Source organism: Neopsephotus bourkii, unplaced genomic scaffold (genome assembly GCF_033783945.1).
Source record: "Neopsephotus bourkii isolate Nb327-2 ecotype Australia unplaced genomic scaffold, CSIRO-AGI_Nbou_v1 NB_1634, whole genome shotgun sequence".
Taxonomy (NCBI): Eukaryota; Metazoa; Chordata; class Aves; order Psittaciformes; family Psittacidae; genus Neopsephotus; species Neopsephotus bourkii.
In genome coordinates, this window is record NW_026902109.1 from 4,076,627 (window position 1) to 4,098,598 (window position 21,972).

A 21,972-nucleotide genomic window follows, 5' to 3' on the forward strand; every position below is an offset into this window, starting at 1 on the left:
ACACTGTGCATGACAGAGAGTGCCAAGAATGGCTGAAAATTCAGTACAGCCTATGGATCTCCTTGCTAAAGAATTGGTCCCTGATACCCCCCAAGTACTCTCCCTGTTCCATTTAAACTACCCAGATTTTAACCATGCTCCCATCACCTCCTGCTTTCTCCTCAAGCCACTGCATCATTTACAAGGCACTATTAGTAAAGCAAAATAAAATTACCTTTGTTCTCAAAGAAAAATCACCTTTGTCATCCCCTCCTTCACAATTCAATACAGCCTTCTTGCCATCTTAAATTCGAGCTATAGCCCCCTCTTGCTAAAGGGCAGGGCACAGCTCTGCCTCTGGTGATACTTTTAAGCTCCTGGTGCTTTTGGGTCCCATCTTTCCAGCCCGCTCTCAATAAACCAGTTTTGGCTTTGATCTTCTTACCCTTCCACCAGCAGTCAGCTCGGTCCTCCAAAGCTGCTCCCTCCTTTTCTCTGCTCTTTGTACACAAATCCACTCTCAAGCACACCTTGCTTCTTAATTTACCCAAATACATTATTCAGGACAGAGACCAGGAATATTTAGGCACGATATGAAGGAATTAAATATGTAACCATGTGCGGGATCCAACGCTAGAGTGCGCTGTGTATGAAATAACCTCACACTGTGGATGATGGGCTTGATAATGCTGCAGGATCTCTCTAGACACTGTCAGAAACATCGAAGAAGTGGTTAAGTCAGTCTTTGGCTTCCGGAAACGCATGAAGCTTCCTCAGAAATCCTTAGTGAAGGCAGAGACCTAAGCAGCAAACACTGAGTTTTGAAGAAAGCAGGAAACAGGACAAGGAAATTTAATAAAGAAATTAATTAATAAATCATAAAAAAAGAGAGGTGCAGAAGAAAAGCAGCAATTAGAGAACAATATCAAATATTCCTTTCTGTGGCTTAGTGGAGTGCCAGAAAAGAAGGGATTCAAAAAGACAGGATATTACCCAAGGCATTTCTACCTTCTGATTCAGCATTTGAGGGACAGGCTTAACTTAGATAAGAAAATTAAAAGCATTTTAAGAAAAACCTTTGTGCTTTTTAAAAAAAATACTATTTTTATTTTGACAATAAAATTTAGAAATAGCTCAACATACAGAACTCCAACAAAAAAAAGGAAATCATAAATCACTCAGTTAATTTACTAAAGGGAAAAATACAGTACATACAAGACTCAAACATCCTGTAAGTTTATACAAAAGACAGACAGTAACAAATTGCATTAAAAATACACCAAGCGTTACCTGACTGATTCAACATTGGCATTCGCCCCGTTATTAAAAGGCACAAAAGACTGAGCAATGACAGCATTCAGCACCACATCCATTATTGTCAGTAAATTCATCAAGATTAGCATAAAAAATTATTAAACACATGTTTAATATTCACCATGTAGATCAGTAAGAAATCCTTTTTGGAAAGAGTAAGAAAATAAAGTTGGAAAGGGCAAACATTTAAATATGATGTCCCAAGACAAAAAGGCTCTTCCTAGAAATCTACCTTCAAATCTTCCCAGAACAGTTTTCCCGGCTGCGTATCACTCAGCAATCATCCAAAAGAGATTTAATGATCCACAAGCCCACCTTCCAGCAGTGTCATGATACAGCAGCAGCATCGTCGGCAGCACAGAGCCCTTCTGGTGTGTCCAGACACACTGAGAGGGACAAGGCTACGGAGGTATCGGCACACTGCCGACCCACCATGGGTCTGCTGGCTGATTCATTACACCCACAGTCTGTAACAGTCAGCAGAAACCACAACAGGTGGATATGCCTTTTTTTTCAGCTACATTTGAGCTGAATGCACCTGAAGTCACCCTGGGTAACACATGCAGCAGCCAGCTCCAGCAAATTCAGGGGCAGAGCTCTGCTGCGCTTCTTCAAACAGTCTTTCACTCAGCTTGTGCTCGGTGATGATATCTTCCACCCGAGTTATGTAAAGCAAGGACAGCAACACTCCCAGGAACTGCAGAAAGAAGTGACATCTCTAGTCAGAGATCTATCTAATTCATCTAATGCTTCTCGCAGCAGCTTTTACAAATTATGTATACACACATCTGTGGGGGCAGGTATGTAGTGTACATACAGACAGAAACTAACTAACCGTTATTCTTCTTTGCATATAGGGGTACAAATGGATCACTTTTGTGAAGAGCTAATACACCAGAAGAATTACCACTCCTGTGCCTCGGAGCATTAGAAAGTCTCAGTGGCAGCAGCTAGGCAGAGAAGACTCAAAAAACTCCAAGCAAAACCAAATTAACCCACCAAATCCTGCAATATATTGCAGTAATGCTACTAAGTTATCGGAACACCACCTCAGCTTGTAAGCTATGTTAAATTTAAATAAAAGAATCATAATTAAATATAGCGAGACCTGGACAGGCTGGAGAGTTGGGCGGGGAGAAATTTGATGAAATTCAACAAGGGCAAGTGTAGAGTCTTGCATCTGGGGAAGAACAACCCCATGTACCAGTACAGGTTGGGGACTGACCTGCTGGAAAGGAGCGAAGGGGAAAGGGACCTGGGGGTCCTGCTGGACAGGAGGATGACCATGAGCCAGCAATGTGCCTTTGTGGCCAAGAAGGCAAATGGCATCCTGGGGTGCATTAGAAAGGGTGTGGTTAGTAGGTCAAGAGAGGTTCTCCTCCCTCTCTATTCTGCCTTGGTTAGGCTGCATCTGGAATATTGCGTCCTGTTCTGGGCCCCTCAGTTCAAGAAGGACAGGGAACTGCTTGAAAGAGTCCAACGCAGAGCCACAAAGATGATTAAGGGGGTGGAACACCTCCCTTACGAGGAGAGGCTGAAGGAGCTGGGTCTCTTTAGCTTGGAGAAGAGGAGACTGAGGGGTGACCTCACCAGTGTTTACAAATATGTAACGGGTGGGTGTCAGGATGATGGAGCTAGGCTTTTTTCAGTGATATCCAGTGATAGGACAAGGGGCAATGGGTGTAAACTGGAGCACAGAAGGTTCCACGTTAACATCAGGAAGAACTTCTTTACTGTGAGAGTGACAGAGCATTGGAACAGGTTGCCCAGGGGGGTTGTGGAGTCTCCCACATTGGAGATATTCAAGGCCCGCCTGGACAAGTTCCTGTGTGATGTACTCTAGGTTACCCTGCTCTTGCAGGGGGGCTGGACTAGATGATCTCTTGAGGTCCCTTCCAACCCTTGGGATTCTGTGATTCTGTGATAGTCAAATGGGATTTTGCATACTGTAGCAACAAATCAGATACTCCCTTTAATGGTTAACACACTGACCCCTTCTTACCTGGGGTAGCAATATGCCAAGCAGCACACCAGCCATGATGCTGTAGTTGTCCAGAAACCAAATAAGCACCGCATTTGTGCATCCTCGGACATATATAACATGCTGAACACTCAAGCGCTGCAAGAGAACAGAGCAAAGGTTCAAACAGGCAGTTGCACTGGTGTATGATAAAGTAGCGCAGGATAACTCAGAATTCAGGGAGGCAAACTTGATCCTCCTTTCCATCTCTTCAAACCCACTGAATTCAACACAGACCTCATTGCTAATTGCTCTGAGTTTAAGTTGTTCCACACCTGAGCAAGTTTGTTTGTAAAAAAGAGAGCAACCTTTTTTTTGCAAATACTTTTCTAAAAGAAATACATCCAATCCTCATTTTAGACCACCTGGAAAGCAGAGAAGTCTTTCTCTAGCTTTTATCTCTGCTTCTGAGTCGAAAGTACAGCAGTGTGAAAATATGAACCAAGTGCTTTGCAACAGACTCTAAAAAAGGCAGGAACAAGAGGATTTCAGACTCAGCCCTGCAAGCTGTGCTGCACCATGACCCCCACCCATAATATAGAAAACACTTGAGGCCACAAAGAGTCCTAAGCAGATGAATGGGGTTAAGTTAAGAATATGCTTAAGTGCTTTGGGTGTTAGAGCCAGGCTGGAGCATTTAGGTGCTTAAGCTATAAATCAATGAATCTAAAGGAAGACAGGTCACATGTAAAGGTAACCGGTAATCCCAAAGACCAACAACTGAAGCTGGCATTGTGCACCAAGTGCCTCAAATGAGCTGGGGCAGGGGGCTTTTTCAGACCTACCCCCTGCACCAGCACTCCAAAGCTAAGAGTGGAGAACTCGTGGCAGATCCAATTCCCAATTTCCCTTCTTAATCACCCTGCAATTAGTGCCTTGAAGGGGCAGTCTCTACTATGGAGTCACTGGGGCTGTTCCCAAGAGGGAAGACTGAAGAAGGAGGCCTCATCCTGCTCCTGGAGGGAGGAGAGGGCTGCCAACACTACCTGGAAGTCCCACTCTTCTTCCAGGAATAACTATTACAGGCTTAAAAATAAAACACCCACTACTGGGATGTAAACCACTTAAAAACAGCTAAGTTGGCTTCACTGAAGCCAATTTTACTTGGTGAGAAACTTTTGCTTTTAACTATTAAAAGCTTTCCTCAACTCAAGTCACTACTTGAAAGTATGAAAGCAGCTTTCTTTGCATTAATTGTGCAATTAGCATAAGGGAATGAGCTTTGGGAAGACGCGCTCCATGAACACCAAAGGAGGCGCTGTGGAAGATTCAGAGAAGGGAAGGTAACACAATCAATCAAGATTAATTTTTTCTTAATATATGAAAGTTATTCCAGATAAAATAATTCTAATTGCTGATTTAACTGTCTGGTAGATCTAAGCATGCAGAAGACACATAACTGATCTAAACCACACAGAGAGTCACCACCCTTTCCCTCAACAGGATGGACACTGGTTACATTACCTCTTTGTCAATGGTTTTGTATCCACACATAGTGTTGATAATGCCAGTCTGAAAAGAAAACAAATATAAACTGTAGCAGAAAACCAAAATCACAGAAACATTATTTTTACTCTCCTTGTGTTCACTCAGTTCATATAAAATACCACCATGGTTAATTTCCAGTCCAACACCAGTTTATTCTTAAGCTCCAGGGTCACATTTAAATAGAGCTATACATTATTTTAGAGAAACCAGTACTGTCAGTATGTCATGACACAGATATTTGAACCATCTCTATCCAGCAAAACCAGCATGGTATAAGAAACCAAAGCTAGCCATGACAAGAGCTGTATGTAACACCTGTTTCCACAGAACAGCTGCTTTTAATTTTAAGGTCTTAATAAATTAATACATGTGATTAAGAAAACTGGGGGTTAACATAGCCATCATACCATCACAATCACAAATTTAAGTTCAGAACTATTTAAACCCCAAATAACATCCAATACTATGAATGCTTACAAGACCAAATTTATTATAATAGAATATATTTTATATATCACTATACATACTAATACAAAATTCATTTATTAAAAAAAAAAAAAAGAGAGCATTTGCATTCATCACAGACTCCTAATGCACTTTGTGCATCCATTTAATGCTTCACATGGATCCCATGTGAAACAAGCATTACTTAGCCTGGCAAAGCTAACCTGAAAATACCATCGTTTACTTGCAGATCAGCCAGTGTCAAAGGAAGCAGTGAACAAAGCCAAAGACATGAGAGAAAACAAGAACATGCAAATGAGGAAAATGAGGCAGAACGAACTCTGCTGCATTGATACAACCTCCCTCAAAATTAAAACAAGATGTAGAAATGAGACTTCTAAATGCTGCCAGGCTCTGAGCCTGGGGTGCCCAGGCCACCTCCCCAGGAAGGAAGAGAGATGTTTGCAAAAGATGGAAGGAAGATGGATGTTACAGAATGGCAGAGACTCCACCCAGAAAGGAGGCTCTCACTTTGAATACACAACTGGCTGACAAAAAAAGGGTCAGTGTATTCCTAAAGAGATCCTCTGACTATTTCACAGGACCTTTGGGGAAATGCGAGGGGTACCCATCTGTCAACCACAGGTAATAAATACCCTTGGAAGTCAAAGGTTGCAATACTAGGCATCAGCGTGTTGCTGTGTCTACTGTGATTTCATATTTACAAAATGCTTGAGACTAACAGACAAATGCACAGCCATCCTCATCATCCCCAAAATGTGTGACCACAAGGAATACAGTCACAACATTTAATTTTAACCACAGTATTTGCTAACAGGGCACAAAAAATAATGCAATGGAGATAAATACATTAGAAACAGATGTTTATAGGCATTTGGGGACTCATTTTTATCTGCTACACTAGTGTAAGCCTTTAATAAACACTGTGACTTAACAAATAGTCCCTTCAGACCTCCCTAGCATAAGCCTGGCTCATGATAGCATTTCAGAGGCTCAGAATCCAACCTCCAACATTAGCAGGAGTTTTCCATGACTACAAAGCAAATGAGTAATCACAAACCATATCTGCAGTTTTCCAAGAGAGAAACCAGCCTGTATTTGGAAGCATTTGTCAAACATACAAGATTTATACATCTTCTGGTTGGGTTGTTTTCACAAGGCAGCCAGCCGCACAGCTACAGTGTTGGTATCGTCCTGCCGAGTACACGACCGTGCCACTTGGACTTCATAAGGCACATCAATGGCATCCCAGGGAGGCAAAGCCACAAGCCCTTACATACCGCAGCATCTTGCTGAACAGCCTGCTCTTAAATACAAAGTTTACTTGCTATTTTGGGGCTTCTCCCCACCTTTTGATTAACTTTCTTGAGCACAGCACTTTGCAGGCTACCTTAGGCAGCAAGTAGTCTCACCCCCTGCTCCCCTGTTGCCAATGAAGCATATAGAGAATATACACGCTGTTTTCCTTGGAGAAGTTTTTGTTTTAGCACTTTCCTGTCAGACAGGTTGCATTTGAAATCCTCAACATGTCTGATTATTTGTGCCACCACTGGAAAGGCACCTGGTATTGTTGGATGCTGGTTATTGCAGTGCTTCACCTTCACAGTACTGCTGCATTTCCACACATGAACTAACCTTTTAAAGTAAGACTACAAGAGAAAAATGAGAGCTACAGAAAAACAAGCAGTATTTTGAATGACCACTAAAAAGCCAGATTGCTCTTTACTAGCCAGCTCTATCTTCCTTTACCATCAACTGAGGGCAAAATCCTGAGGTCTTCCACTCAGCTGTGGTTCAGCAAATATTATTTTCATACACACGACTTTCTTATTCTCAAACACTTAAGACTTAAAGCATAACTGTTTACTTTTGGTTTCTGAGAACAAATCAAAGCTCATCAGAGATTTAAACAGACTTTTTTCATACACAAAAAATGTATAAGCATACCTAATAAACATCTTCATATTATACACATTTCTCAGCAACACCTAGTAGGATTACATACATAATTACTGCATTTATTTTCCCTTTTTTAATGAAAGAGCCATGCTCAAGACAGATGTTGAAAGGGCAGCACATGACAGGCACCAGTAGGCTATCCATCATGAGCTCTACTGGATCTGCTCTTACACATACTCAATTTTCTGTCTCATGTTCAGACCAAAGACCAAAACCCAGTGAGGCAGGGATTGCCCATACTGGTTTTAAGTGGAGGAATAGTTCTTTATCAAATTCAGGATTACATCCATCCCTCAAATGAAGAACAATGAATTAAAAGTGCAAAAATTTTTATAACACACCTGTATATGGAACTTCGTGCCTGCTCAAGTGCTGCCAGCACCAGGTAATACCAGTTCATCGTAGACTGAGAAACTGGTCCAGATTCCAGCTGACAAAGTGTCCTTCCAGGGAGGACTTACAGGGTGGCAAGATGAGCAGTTTTCAAGGATAGGTTAGGGCAGAGACAGAGCAGCAGCTCCAGTCTAGATGTGCACCCACAGGGACGCACTGACCCTGAGGCAATTTGCCCACATTTCTGGATTTTGCTGGAAGATGCGGTCAGTCTGTTTGGTTTTTACTTCACACAGCAGCTGGTGCACATCCCTCCAACCCCCACCCATGGAAGCAATAGGGGCCCAGGCTTCCTGGCAAAGCTGGAGCCACAAACCCTTGGGGAAACACAAGCAAAACTTCATTTTAAGCAGCCCTGGTCCAGGCGAGCCACGAGGTTAGAGGAGCTCCCAGGTACCTTCTGCATTTCTAGGACTGCGCTGCGCAGCAGCACAGGAAGATGGACCAGAGCTAACACATCTAATTCTTCATTTTTTTTCTTTTCAGGCTGTCAAGACCAACAGATCCATAGCTCCTGTTTTGGGGAGGGATCCTTTTCCTCCACTTCTTCTCTCAGACTTTCTAAAGTAAGGTACTTTTTTAAGCAAACAGTGGTGACCCAGCAGATAGCCACAATGCTGAGGTACTGGGACTCACTTTATTTGTGACACAGCAAGTGTAGGGCACCCCACAGGCCAGCGGTCCTGGTGCCGCACAGTTGTGGTACACATTTTGTGACCAATCTTTATAATCTTCTCCACCACAGCACTTAAACTGGAAAATAAAAGACACAAAAGGCAACTGTAAAAATAAATAAATAAATAGATAGATAGATAAAACCTCTTCTAAGAAGTAAAAAACAAAGCAAGAATAAAATAATCTTAAGACTACTGAGGTATCCAGCAATTCTGTCATTTTATCAACAGGGTACATATGAATGTATATGACAGATGCAACTGAAAAGAACTAAAGACACAGGTAGCATTCCTCTGTCACTCATCAAGCTATTACCCAGGGTGCCAGAGCAAAGTACTCGGAGCTACGTTCCACCTCCCATCTTTTCCGAGCTGAAAAATTATCCTTTCAGTTCTGGACATCATTAAGCAGTGTTTTTATGTTTCCTCCATCTTGAGCTGTAATATACCTCTTCAATTCTGTTCTAGGATTGTGACTACGTTTCTGAATGAGTCTAAAAGACAGGTGTTGCTATAAGGCATAAAAATAATTTCACCAAAACATTTTGGGTGTAATTTAGTAAAGCTGAAAGCTGCAAACAAATACTTTGAGTTTACACTGACTTAATACAAATATTCACTTTATATTCTAATTGAAGGGGAAAGCAGCAGTATATTTAATCAGTGAAATGTATATTAGCTGTACATACACATAATTTTGGGCAGTGCATGGAAACTTTAAAGCATTATGAAATCTAATGACAAAATTTCCTCGGGATTGGTTGCCTTTGACAGACTTTCCGTGCTGATTTTGTTTTTCAAAGCAGGCTGCCATCTCCATAACGATGTCATAAAATGCACATATCACTTCCTAAGTTAACTTCTTCTCTTTTTAATCATTATCTGGCATGGTCACTGACATCACATGAGCCCTGACATCACATTTCTGAGCATTTTCCACTGCTTCTATAGCCTCTGAGCTGTGCGGCAGAACTCTTCAATAACCCAATAAACATTTCAACAGACCAGCCTTAATAAAAAGAAGGCTGTGAGTCAATTACACATGCCATTAAGTAATGCTCAGCTGGGCCTAACACAGTTTCTGAATTTTAATTACAGGTATATACACTTCCACACACATTGCCTTTAAATAACCACCTCATTAAAGAGCTTACTATGTGCCCTCAAGTGAAAATACAACATCCCAGATTCAAACGGCCTAACTGTCACCTAATTTCTCATTACCCAGAGCTTCCTGTTCATGAGACACTTCTGAATATCTTGGACTGGCAGGCAGAAACACTGAGCACAAGAGCTTGGGTGGAATTTAGGCTGAACTTGTCATAATCCAGCTGTGAGGCCCCTATAGGCCTACCTGTTTGCAGGATCTGGCCTTGAGCATCCGAATCACACCTACCAAGTCAAAAGCTGCATTTTGCACCCTTCTTCTTGAAGTGATTTAGAGTACTTCAAAATAGCAGCTGGGATGCTGGATTAGCCCTGACCACAGTGATACCATAACAGATGACATCTGAGATCTGATCCTGCTCATCAATAAAAACTTGATTATCCCAGGACTGGAAAAGCTCAAAGCTGTCACCAACAACCTACAGCATCCCTGCACTGGATTAATCACAAAAAAGAAAACAAAACAAAACAAACCTGCTTTTGAACAGAATCCATTATGTTTTTGAAGTCTAAGTCATCATAATAATTCTCAATTCCTCTTCTAATATTATCGTTCAAAAAGTTGATTGTCTGGAAGGCAAAACAAGATTCACAGGTTACACACACCAAAACAAAACTACAAAAGCAGGTTAAAGTGACAAGTGCAATTGATAAGCACAAAAAAGAAAGGAACCTTTTTTTTTTTAAGGAAAAAAGAAATACCAGTTTAAAATAAATCATAATAAATCATAAAATCACAGCACAGTCCTGCAGGGCCTGACCACCCATTCTTTTTTAAGGAGGCAGTTTCACTGCTGGAGAGGCACTAACAGTATGGCACTTCCTCAGCAAGGTGCTGCTTCTCTGAGACTCTCCAAGCATCTCCCAGTGATGGTCCTGTTACGCCCAGGAAGGATCCCTCCCACTGGACACTGGGGATCCCCATCATCTTTTGTGTGACAGAAAGGTGGTTTTGGGTCTTGGCACCATGAGTGGTCTTCACCATGCCCTGGGCAACAAGAGCTGATTGTGTCCCTGCTCCCGTATTGCATGAACTTTCCTTTCCATTAGTTTTCTTTTCACCGTTTAATTTTCCAAGGACTCCATAATTGCCACATAAAGAGCTTTATTCCACCCCAAGCAGAAAAAAAAAGTAGTAGCTGTGCATTTTACAGTGATTGTTTTGAGAAATATGGCAGAGGAGCAGTGGCTGACATAAAATGATACAGCAGTGGCGATATAAAAAATGTCTCTTCAGCTTGGCAGATCAGAAATCAACAAAATGTTTTTAAGTTCAGAAGATGAGGAAAAAAAAAAAGAAATACTCCAGAAAAAGAGTATTTAGTTTTCAGCATCCAGCACAATCACAGCATGGCAAAAACTGGGATGAATCATAACCAGAATGTAATAACTCTCCTTTTAATCCAGCGGCTGAAACGATCCAAGTTAAATCCTTACAGGTCAGAAAGAAACCTGAAATACACCTGCTCATTTTCTCAGTATTACAAACTGCAACACTTAGAAACAAAGCAGAACAAAATCAATTATCACTTGTTTCTTAGGATTAACATGGGATTTTTCAGGACTAGCCTAACTGGCAGAGAAGGAACAGCAGCAAATACTGACAACTCTCACACTACCTCTATCATCTCATTTAGACTATACAGATTTGAGAAGGAAATAGAGAAAGAAATTAGGAAAATTAGAGACATGCAAAACAATCAGCATTTAAATAGAGGCTATTACCCTGGGCTTTAGTTCAATACTTCCTTCTCCTCCCCATACTAGCCCAAACTTCCCCCTTTATCTTGTAAAACAAGTAGAGACCTAAACATAGTTGTCCTGCACAGACAGCCAATACATGAGTCAGGAAAATGCTTACTGCACAAAACCCCCAACAATACACTTTCTTTGTCCAAAAGTCAACAGCAACTCTTCCTCACCCTCTCAGCAAATACCGTCTTTGGCATTTACTTCATTTTCTGTCAACCAAGTTCTCTGTATCCCATAAGGCCCACACTCCTACACCAGGCAGGCTGAGCTGTTCCCTTCAGACAAGGCTGGTGCTCCCACCACAATTCAGAATGAATCTGTGTAGGGCTAAGGCGACACCTATGGCAACGGCTAACGATGGCTTCTAGAAACAAAGATACCTCATCCTCTGCTCTCACCAGCCAAGTTCACAACTCCAGTTCAGCATGGAGCGAGAAGAAAACACCAGCTAGGAGAACATTGTACTATTTCAAAATAACTGTCAGTTGTTATTTAAAAAAAGAAAGCTTTATTTATCTTTTTTTTAATAACATGTAACATAGTCTGTGTGACTTCTTTTTGTGAAAATGAGATCAGTAGGTTGGGGTGCAGAGGGAAGAGGTCTTAATTTTCAGCATCTCCTTTTAATGCTCGTATTTTGCAAGATGAGAAAAAAATCAAAGCATGGAAATTCAGTACTTGCCACAGTTAACATATTTATGTTTCAAAGCATTTCTAACAGGGAGAAAAAAAAAGAGTCTGCTTCTTTCTGTTTAGAAAAAACGAAGGGGTTTATACAGTTATAGCATGCTTGTAAACGATGAGGTCACCTACAGAAATTAGTTATGTTGCTTTTGGATGAGGCAGGGAAGAGCTGTCCTACAGGTAACATAAAACATTTTGGCCACTACAAAATAACAGCTTCCAAATCCAGCTGGAAACTTCCCATATTGGCAGTTTCAGGCCCATATGGCAAATCAGAAAAAAGCACTTTGCAACACTTGAAGAGCTGGAAACTCATTTTGCCTGAATTGCACATTCACAGTTACCAGATTTTCTTCATATTATTTAATCTGGAATTCATCTCCAGAATGGGTGGCAAATCCCACCCATCCACAAACCTGCAAGGCACTGAAAAGTGGGGACCTGCCTTCAGGTCTCCATCAGTTAGTGCTCAGGTGACAATTTTAACACCTTTTATTTGCTCAGCAGCATAGCTGTAACATCATGGATTGTGAATTATGTTCTTGGTGATGAAAACCTAAACACAAGCAGCTCACCTGATTTCTGAAGATCAGGGCCACCACTCCACCAGTCAGCTCAATCAGCAAGCAGATACCAAGAATGTACATGAACTGCAGAAAAACAATTGCAAATGAGTCTTTCCACAAAACAAACCCATTACTTTTTCAGTTAGTGTCCTTATGTGTGTAACATTCAACTGCCAGCATACTCGGCTTTCTGCATATGAGATGTCATTTAAAAAAAAGATATAAATCTATGGTTTTATAAAACTGTTCATGTCACAAGGAAGCGTTTTTTCCACACTTGAGTCATTCTGGGTTTTGCCAGATTGGCAAACACATTATTTTTCTGCTTTGAGTAGACGTACACCCAATAGATGCATTTATCATGCCAAGGTACTTCTCTCCGTAACAGCATCCCAGAGAAGCGTACTAATGGGCTGGACAAACCACACCAAACTTAATGTTTTTATGCTTCCTACAAAAACAGTACTTACCTGTTAGCTTTCATTTCTTGGGTAAAGCAATGCTTCAGGATAATCCAAACCAGCTTCTACTAAATTGCTGGTGTCAAATCAAAGCAAATTTCTGGGCTTAGTACCTTTCAGTGTGTTGCTTCAAAAGAGCGAACTGCATTACCAAGCCAGCTGAGCACAGGAGCTGCACAATTGACACTAATAGGGTTACAGTGCTCAGCGGTAAGAAAAATTGCATCTGCTACCTCTTATTTATTTGTGTGCGTGTATATACACAAGCTCACAAATGCGCTCATACACGACCACACCATATGCATCTGTGACTACTCATCAAAATGCATGCAAAATATAAATAATATGAAGAAATCCATAGCAACACCATGAGATGGCTGCGACGTGTCAGTACTTGAAATGTTTTTCCAACCAAAAGGATTCTTTAGGCATAAAATATGGCTGTTATGTGAATTTAGGTCTGCTTCTTATTAATGAACTTCAGCAGCAGCAAAGTTTTATGATCTCTCATCTGAAAATAATCTCTACTGGTCTGCCCCCAAAGATGGTTTAATTTCTGTGCTCTCAATACCCAGTATCAGTGTCATGAATTCACCAGACATATCTTTGTTCCTGCTAAATCTGGAATCAGCCTGAGAGCAGATACCAGGGACTTTCTTCATTGAAACAGCCTACCGAGTTTGCTGCCACAATGGGGACAGAAAACAGCCTTGGCATCAGATGAAGACACAACACCATACTCAGGGTGAAAGAAGCCACCAGTGCCTAGGGACCAGTGCAACTCAGTAAAATTCCAGCGTAATTTCAAAATCCACAGTTACCTCTTGCTTTTTCCCCGCATAACATGCCATGCACTTGGCATTCCTTTAGACTGAACTGCCATGAAGGTGAAAATCGTGTTTTCATGCTTTATTTTTAATTAGTCATATGTGCAACTTCCATCTGCAACCACAATGTTACATAGGAATTTCCCTAAAATTTACCCTTTCAGAGGCACTGGAGAGAAAAAATGTCATTTTCAATTCTCCCTTAGGCCCTTTCTCTCAAAGCTCTATGGTGCTACATAGCTAACTCTGTAACACGCATTTCTCCATCTCCCCCTTATAGTTCACTTCCCAGACAAAGGCAGACAGACCCCAGCCACCACCAGCCTGACAGATGACAGCTTGAGCTCAGGTTTCTTTCTCTAGTAGCCTCCTCTGGGTTGAAACAAGTACTGTTTGGAGAAACATCAGAGACCACAACTCATCTCTGCACTTGTTGTCCCAGCAAGTAGGTCCCAGCTTCAGGAAATGCCCCCCTACTGGTGGGGAGAAGCTGCAGCCAGACTTCGCCTTTTCCTTCAGCCAAGGGGCAGCAAGATTTCCTCTTCCCCAACACAGTTCCCTAAGCAGGGCATGTACCTACAGTATGGCCAGACCAGAGAAAGAGCAGGCACAGTGGTGCCAGGCTCGCATTAAATGGTATGTCAACAGCTGAGTTTGCACAATATCCACACTGGCTGATAATAATTCACATTCCTGGTTGTTTTCCATAAAGCCCTTAACTATTGGAAAGTAGTTTGCTCAGCGCTAGGCTCTGACCCTCGTCTGTCCTATGGCTGGCAAGATGAAATACTGCTTCTCCCTGCTGGAAGGACATCCACATACCACAGTTTTAGGGGACCACTGCCATAAACCAGTTTTATGTTTAATAAAAATCAAAAAAGCAATGTTATTAAATCTTTTTTTTCCAATGCACAGCTATTAGTTTGAATTCAGGTGGCACTGAAAAGCAAAAGCAATGAGCCTTAAAAACTAAGATTAAAAAACCCAACACTTACTGCTTGAAGAAGGCATAAATTGTCTCTTAAAGAAGCCAGTACACCCACAAAAGACACCAGGAACATTATAATGCCCAAAAGTATTAAAATAATTGCTGGGGCTAGAAAGGCACTTTCTAGAGTTTTGTACTTTTGTCTTTCAACTTCTGCATAAATCCCAACCGCGAGGACCAGGGCTCCGATCACCTGGAACAGAAAAAGAGAAGAGCACAGATGTTACCCCTTCTCCCAGTAAACACAGAGATGACATTTTGTGAGTATACATGTACCTGTGACTACTCACTTCAGAATTCATTATAAACAATGAAAACCTCAAACCACAAGTTTGGATGAAGAAAATAAAATAAAAACAAAACCCAAACAAACAAAAATACTAAAGTAGAAAAAAGCTAAGTTAAAAAAAACCTGAGATTCGTTCATTTCAAAATATATTTAATACAGTTTTAACACAGGGGAAGTTAAACAAACTGAAACACACACCACTGTTTGAAATGTAATTTATTACCCATCCGAGATCACATACATTACATATACTAGCAAATACCACAGCTCTGACGTTCCTTCTTTGCACATCTGTGTGTGTGAACATGCACATATGCCTCAAACATAACACAATTTCTAAGTCAGTCTGCAATGAACAGCTTAAACATCCCTTCAGATCACCTCCTACTGTATTTAGGCTCAGCAAATACAGCCAGGTGGATCCTATGCCTCCACTCCTGTCACCAGGGAAATGCATTGATATTCCTTAAAAAGAACAAGTTTGAAATTACATCATTTTCTTGAGTAACCACCAGATGAAGCTGTCAAGCAAAACAATGCATTGCATTTAACAAGGTAAAGACATTTCGATCAAAATAATCAATGCTAAGACAAAATCATTTGGCATTAAATCTGTGGCATGCCGAAAAAGTCACTTTGAATCATGCTAAATTACAATAAAAAGCAAATCCCACAATACTTAATCATGAAAATTGCAATGGAAAGACTTTACTGACAACTCCAGCTGCCAGGCACATCCCCAGGGAAGAGACCAGATTCAAATCGATCGCTTTGGCAATCTGGTAATCAACATTCCCCTCTTCTGACCCGACATTTCCACAGGAACCCCAAGTCTGCTCCCCACACAACAACGGCGAGGAAAGCACACTTCTTGATCATAGCAGGCTGTTGGTTACCACATGCTATATCACAGACGAAGGTCTAGACAAACACAAGACATACTCACTTGCAAGATTGTGAACCAAAGACTTGGGGTTTTTTTAATTATGGGACATCTTATAACAAAGAATGACTTACTGGAAATCTGTGATTTTTTTACAGAAACTTATAATAAGCCCAAAGGACAATACGTGGGAAATGCCACCAAGTTGTCATTTAAAAAAGGAAAACCTCAGAAGGATTCACCCACAACAATAAATACACCGAAGCTATTTAAAAAGCAACTTCAAATTTGACACAACCAAATTCAGAGTAACTTCTCTGAAAAATTCAGAAACTGTGCTGTAAGGTTACAGAAGAGCAAACACAGGTACCCCAATGTACCACTTGTACCCTTCTCCTGTAAAACTGTAATTACAGGGTTTTATTACCAAAAGGTTGATCGTAGTGTTAGCTTTAGCCCTCAAGAAAATCAGGTTTTTGGGTAACAAATTATAAATGTATTTTCAAGCAGGCGACAACATAAACAACTCAGTTTAAAATGTTTAAATACGCTACAGCAATCGAGGAAAGAACCTCAGAACCATACAAAACAATTACAGATTATAAAACCGGTGAGCGCACACATATGTGTGATTCAGGAGTTCTACTTGGATGATGAAGATCATTGCAATTAATATAAAAACAAAACAGAAACTTGAGACCTTCGTGTCCCAACTGCATTTACCTGCTTGGAAAGCAGCAGATAATACAACTTAAAGACAGGCTCTCATGCAAACACTAAGGCAGCATTTAACGAGATCAACATCTGTCTGGTAGTTTCCTTGCTTAGAAAATAAATTAAAAAAATAAAAATAAAAAAAATAAAAATAATAAAGAAAAAAAAAACCCAAACCAACAAACCACCACCTGGACATAAACCAAAGGAATTCAGACTTGATGGGGATTATCTGAATTTCAGAAATGTGTGGTTACAAGACTAGAACGTTTTACTGACATCTTTTTCTAGCCCTAGTTTTCTCATCAAAACATTCAATATAAGGTTCTTTTTTTCTGCCTTAAAGATTCAAAGATGCCTGTGTGTAGAAATACAGGACATACTCTCACTTTAAGAGCTTCAGATATATAGACACATACAGTGATCTTCATATACATAAGCATCTTCACCCCTTTCTATTGGGATTTTTGCTCACACATCCTGCAAGGCCACTTCTAGTATTCTAAATGTACACTAAACTTCATGCTTTCCGTTTTCTGACACCAGCTTGGTCCCCAAAAAAGCCCCAATTCCCCTCCTCAAATTCCCCTTCACTACAGCTTTTACTGTCCCAAGGACCAAGGTGGTTAACATCACATCCCAGACAAATGACAGGATTAAAGCTATCTTGTGACCCATGGGGGATTTCTCACCATCCCTCTGATTTCTTCTAGAGGTGCACTAAGCCACTTGTTCTGGAAGGTTTCAGACATTACAACTGAGTTTATTCCTGAAGAAGAGGACGGCAACAAATGCCCATGTAATAAAACTCCCCCAGGCAATCCCAAATTAACAGTTCTGCAAACTGGCATGCAGAGGGCACATGCCACAGAAACGCTTCATGCTGCATTCAGCATCTCAGTTGCTATGCCAGGGAAAAAGCATCAGCTAATAAACCAAAATGTCTGACCAACCTATCATCTAGCAGACACACAGGAATTCCAAGTTTTACACAGATTTTGAAACACAAAATCTACTGCAAGGGGGAAAAAGCCCACCTAAGTACGCCATTAAAACCCTCACTCTTTACAAGCAGGATTCCTGCTTTTATTATCCTCTCTTTTTAAGCATTTCATAAAGATATTTTAAACCTTTAGTACAGTCAAACCCACAGCAGCAATTAGTTACGCCAAGCAGATGTGCTGACTTGGGAGCCATGCCACCCGAGTCTCTTCCCCGGGACTGTACTCTCCTTTCCTGTGACTAGGGGTGGAAACACGACTTTTACGTAGGCAGCCCACCAATATACATGCTGTTTACATCCTGCATCCTTCATAACAGCTCCCAGTTTGGCAATTCACACTGTGTCCACAGGAAAAATTAACTGGCCTTGACTCACATTAAATGAGTATCCACCAGCAAATACCAGGGACTTTCTCTGGGGCTTTTACATGCACAGAAATTGCTTTCCCAAGAAAAAGGAAATCCATTTCTTTATAAAAGCAGTGGATTTAACCCTGTACTTACAATACTTAAATACAGGCCCCGCTCAACAACAGCACCTTCTGTTTAAAACGCTGGATGTTGTTTCAGCCAGGCAAGGAAAACCACATTACAGCCACGTTCACCAGCAGAACACCTGCCCAGAGAAGTTTTCTAAAAAGCCCCAGGTGACACGGGAAGACACAGCAGTGACTGGGCCTGCAGCAAACACCCCCTCCGGCACTCCCAGCGATGCTTTCATTTCCTTTCTGCTTTTGGGTAAGGCTGATATGTGGTTCCTGGTGATTTTAAGCGATCCTGGGGAACTGACCTCGGGTGTTCATCATCACAGATGTACCAGAGGAACAGCACATCAGGGAGGAAATGAATGACTGCGGCATCCTGTACACCAAAACCCAAAAAAGCAGCAAAGGAACACAAATCACCCAAAATTCAAGCAGGCCAATGCTCCACGGCCAAACTTTACTTCCATTTACACTATTTTTTAATTATTTTAAGTAAAAAACACAGCTGGAAAACCCCCACACCACCGACATTCACGGCTGATGAGATCTGCTTTGCTAAGTCAGAATAAAAGAAAATTCCGCGAGAGAAACCCACTCGCCGTTCCCCACACAATACGGCATGTGTTCAGCCGGAACACCAGGAACACACTGCCCAGTGCCAGCCTTCCCGAGAGCAAACGCCATCAGCTCCCATCCTTCCCCTTCCCATAACCCCATCCTGCCTACCGCCCTCTCTCCGTCCCTGAACAAACCACCTCCCCAGCAGAGCTGACAAACAGAAGCCCTTGGCTATAAACAAGGGCAGAGAGCTGAAAATCCAAAGCGAGCAACTACAAAGAGTAAATAAAATCCTCAGGCTGCTTGAAAAGGGGCTTTGTCCTCCACGGACACTCAGAGAAACGTATCAGAAAGGCTCTTTTTCTGGTACCAGATTAATGACTGCATCCCACCTGCAAGGGCCCTTGCCAATGGAAAATGCGGGGTAGGCAATATGCACAGCCCTTCATAAATCATATGCTCCATGAAAAGGGTTTGAAAGATAATGCAACAAATTTCCCTTTCCCGAAAACTGCACCTGTGGAATAGCTGCTATGGAGTAACAGAGGAAACATCAGGAACCTAAACCCAAGGGCTTTCCTTGATTGATTTGTCTGCTAAGAAAAAGACAAGATTCCCAGGATCCAAAAAAGTCTGAATTACACCAAAGCACTTTGCTTTTCAATTTTTCTTCATCCTTAAATTATAGCTTTAATCAGACACCTACTACCAAACCTGGTGGATCTAAACTTCTGCCACATAAACATGCCAAAAGCTTTATGTTCCCACCTTGTAAACACGGTGTCTACTAAGCCAGAAACACAGACCAGCAAAACGAGCTTAAGAGGTGTTTAAACCAAAAGAGGCTGAAAGAAACCCTGCCTAAGCATCTCGTACACCGGTACAGCCTGGAGCCAACAGCCAGACAGCATCACTCTACTATCCTGGAGCCTGAAAAACCACGTTTTAGAATCACAGTCCTTGCAAAGAGCTCCTTCGGCACAGGGGGTGTCTGGTTAGGGTGAATCTGCCGTTATTTGGTAAGTCAGTGGTGACGGTACGGACACATCCTGCGGGACTTCGTTACTTTTAGGAGACAGCACACGGCTTTTAGCACACCTGGCTAAGGACAGCAAGTGTGACACACCCCTAAGTTTTAAATCTTTACAGTATCACTTAGCCAACGCTCGAAAAAGGAACTACCCTGTACACTGATCACCGGCTGTGTAGGGCAAAGGCTTTATTTGCCCAGCTCCCCTGGGGCGAAAAGCAGTATTTAATATACGCATAAACGATTTTTATCAGCCAAACTTTCAACCCTCACAGGTCCCCATCCGCCAGAACTAGTTTGCCGGTGCCTCGGGAAGGCCGGGGAGCTGCACCCACAGACACAGGTGTGACACCCAAGGCTCCGCGACGGAACCATTAATTATTGCAAAACCCCGGTGCCTTGCGCAGGAGGGACCCCGCTGACCCGGAGGACGCCGCGCTCCCGGCGAAACCGAAGCCCGGGACCCACGGCTGCTCCCCACGGACGCCCCGCAACCACCGCAAGCTCGCACAGCCCCAGACCGGGGACGGCAGCCGCTCTCCGCCCGCCGCACGCACAGCCGCAACCCCCGCCGCTCTCACCCAGAAGGTGGTGGAGTAGGTGATGAGGGTGAGCTTGAGGCAGAGGTAAGACAGCCGCCCGCAGTACCGCACTTGCTCCGCGTCCCCCGCCGCCATCCTCCCGCCCCGCCGCACCTGCCGCCGCCCGTCCCCTCCCCTTCCCGGCGGCCCGTGCCCGGCGGAAGGGAGCGGCCGCCCCGTCGGGCGGGTCCGGGGGCTGCGCCGCTTCCGGGAGCGGGACCGGCTCGGGGGCTGTGGGGAGCGTGGCGGGGATGAGCGCCGGGGGATGCGGAGGGTGGTGGCACAGCGCACGGCCGAGAAACACAAAGAACATGGGGCGGAGGGAAGAGGGAGGATGTCGGAAGCTGAATGAAAAGCTCCGGAGCGCTCCCGGCTGCGGCTTTTTGCTTTGTTTTATTCTTTCTTTTCTTTGTTTAGCCGTTCCCTTGGCAGACGCCGCGCTGGCGAGGGGCTGCGGCTGCGGGACTAACCCCACAGCAGGAGTCGGCATAAAAAATTGCATCGCTACGCAAACAGCCACCTCGCAGTGCTGCCGGAGCGCACACGCGTCCACAGACCTCGGCAATTGCCATGGAAAACTGCGTGGGCAAAAATACATAGGCTGGGTTTTTGATTAAGCATACATAAACAGTGCAGAGCAGAATCCCTGCACTTTACAGGAGCACGATTAAGCAATACTAGAGCATTTACCTTTAATTACAACACCCAGGCAATTGCGTGTGCAAAGAGGGTCCCATCCTGCAAGTAACACAGCAGAAGTGCAACAGTTAATGGGCATATCGGACTGGCCCCATTTTCTGCTTATGCCGACGTTTATCCACATGCCTCTGCTGTGACAGTGGGCCAGTGTTGGGTCTTACACAGCGATCATGAACTGCAAACACCATTCATGCCTACGAGATGAAATAACCTCTTTCAAGCTGGCAGCGCTGCACTCCTGCCCCACAAAGGGCTATTTTCCTCAGGGAAAAAAAGTCTCATTCAAAGTGGCAGACAACTGTCACAGAGTTGGTTGTTGCATCCTGGCCCAGAGCAGACAGACAGCATTGAAAATCAGTGTCTGGTATCTGAGAAGATGAAGTGCAGCAGCATTTATTCTTAAGTTACCCGGCAAAGAGATTGTGGAAAACCTCAGAGCTGTATATGTAAAAGTGGTCAGTCACACAACATTTCAGTAGGTACATACCATATAATAGCAGTTGCTCCCAAAACCTCTCTTATAAAGCCTAAATCTGTTACAAAAAGTGCCATTGCTTTTGCATGTGGTGCTAAATTCTGCTGCCGGGAAAAAAAGAATCCAGCCCAGGGCCCTGCCCGCAACAGAACAGCTCCTCACCTCTTAGGTTTCTGGCAATAACACATAATACAATGTCCTAGGGCATTCATCTTCTAAAATATCAACAACTTAAATTTTCAGACAAATTTGCAAATATCCACCCGTAGCATGCAGACTGGAAATCACATCACTTAAGTGCAGGGAATTAGTGTCCGCTGCACATTCTTCATGTCTCTTGGGCATTGTTCACATCCAAACGTGTTCCTGTCATTTATGCATTTTCCTTGTTTATGTCTTTAACTAAGTTAATAGTTTTGGTTTGATTTTCCTAATGTTTCACCTTGTCATTCGTGCCGTGATTTCTGCAAATGGAATTTTAGGGTAAAACCAGCTGTATGCAGAAGCCAATTAAAAGGA

At 42.7% G+C, this 21,972-nt stretch overlaps 1 protein-coding gene across 1 annotated transcript; it reads right to left on the reverse strand.

Moving 5' to 3' along the window:
• Nucleotides 1-1,100: 1,100 nt before the first annotated feature.
• TSPAN15 (tetraspanin 15) lies at nt 1,101-20,484 on the reverse strand. The gene is made up of 8 exons (XM_061373940.1): nt 20,280-20,484; nt 14,745-14,930; nt 12,471-12,545; nt 9,934-10,029; nt 8,255-8,371; nt 4,778-4,825; nt 3,296-3,412; nt 1,101-1,990 (listed from the first exon to the last, which is right to left on the reverse strand). Exons 1-8 carry the CDS (start codon nt 20,373-20,375, stop codon nt 1,838-1,840), a joined length of 888 nt encoding a protein of 295 aa, XP_061229924.1. The 5' UTR covers nt 20,376-20,484; the 3' UTR covers nt 1,101-1,837.
• Between the last annotated feature and the right edge of the window lie 1,488 nt (nt 20,485-21,972).

Excerpts from the sequence above, each read along its gene's own strand:
- TSPAN15 (XM_061373940.1), bottom strand. The coding sequence starts at position 20,375 with ATGGCGGCGGGGGACGCGGAGCAAGTGCGGTACTGCGGGCGGCTGTCT. Across the intron at positions 4,826-8,254 it reads CTTGCTGTGTCACAAATAAA|ACTGGCATTATCAACACTAT; the intron begins GTGAGTCCCAGT and ends TTTTCTTTTCAG. Across the intron at positions 1,991-3,295 it reads TTGGCATATTGCTACCCCAG|TTCCTGGGAGTGTTGCTGTC; the intron begins GTAAGAAGGGGT and ends TTCTTTCTGCAG.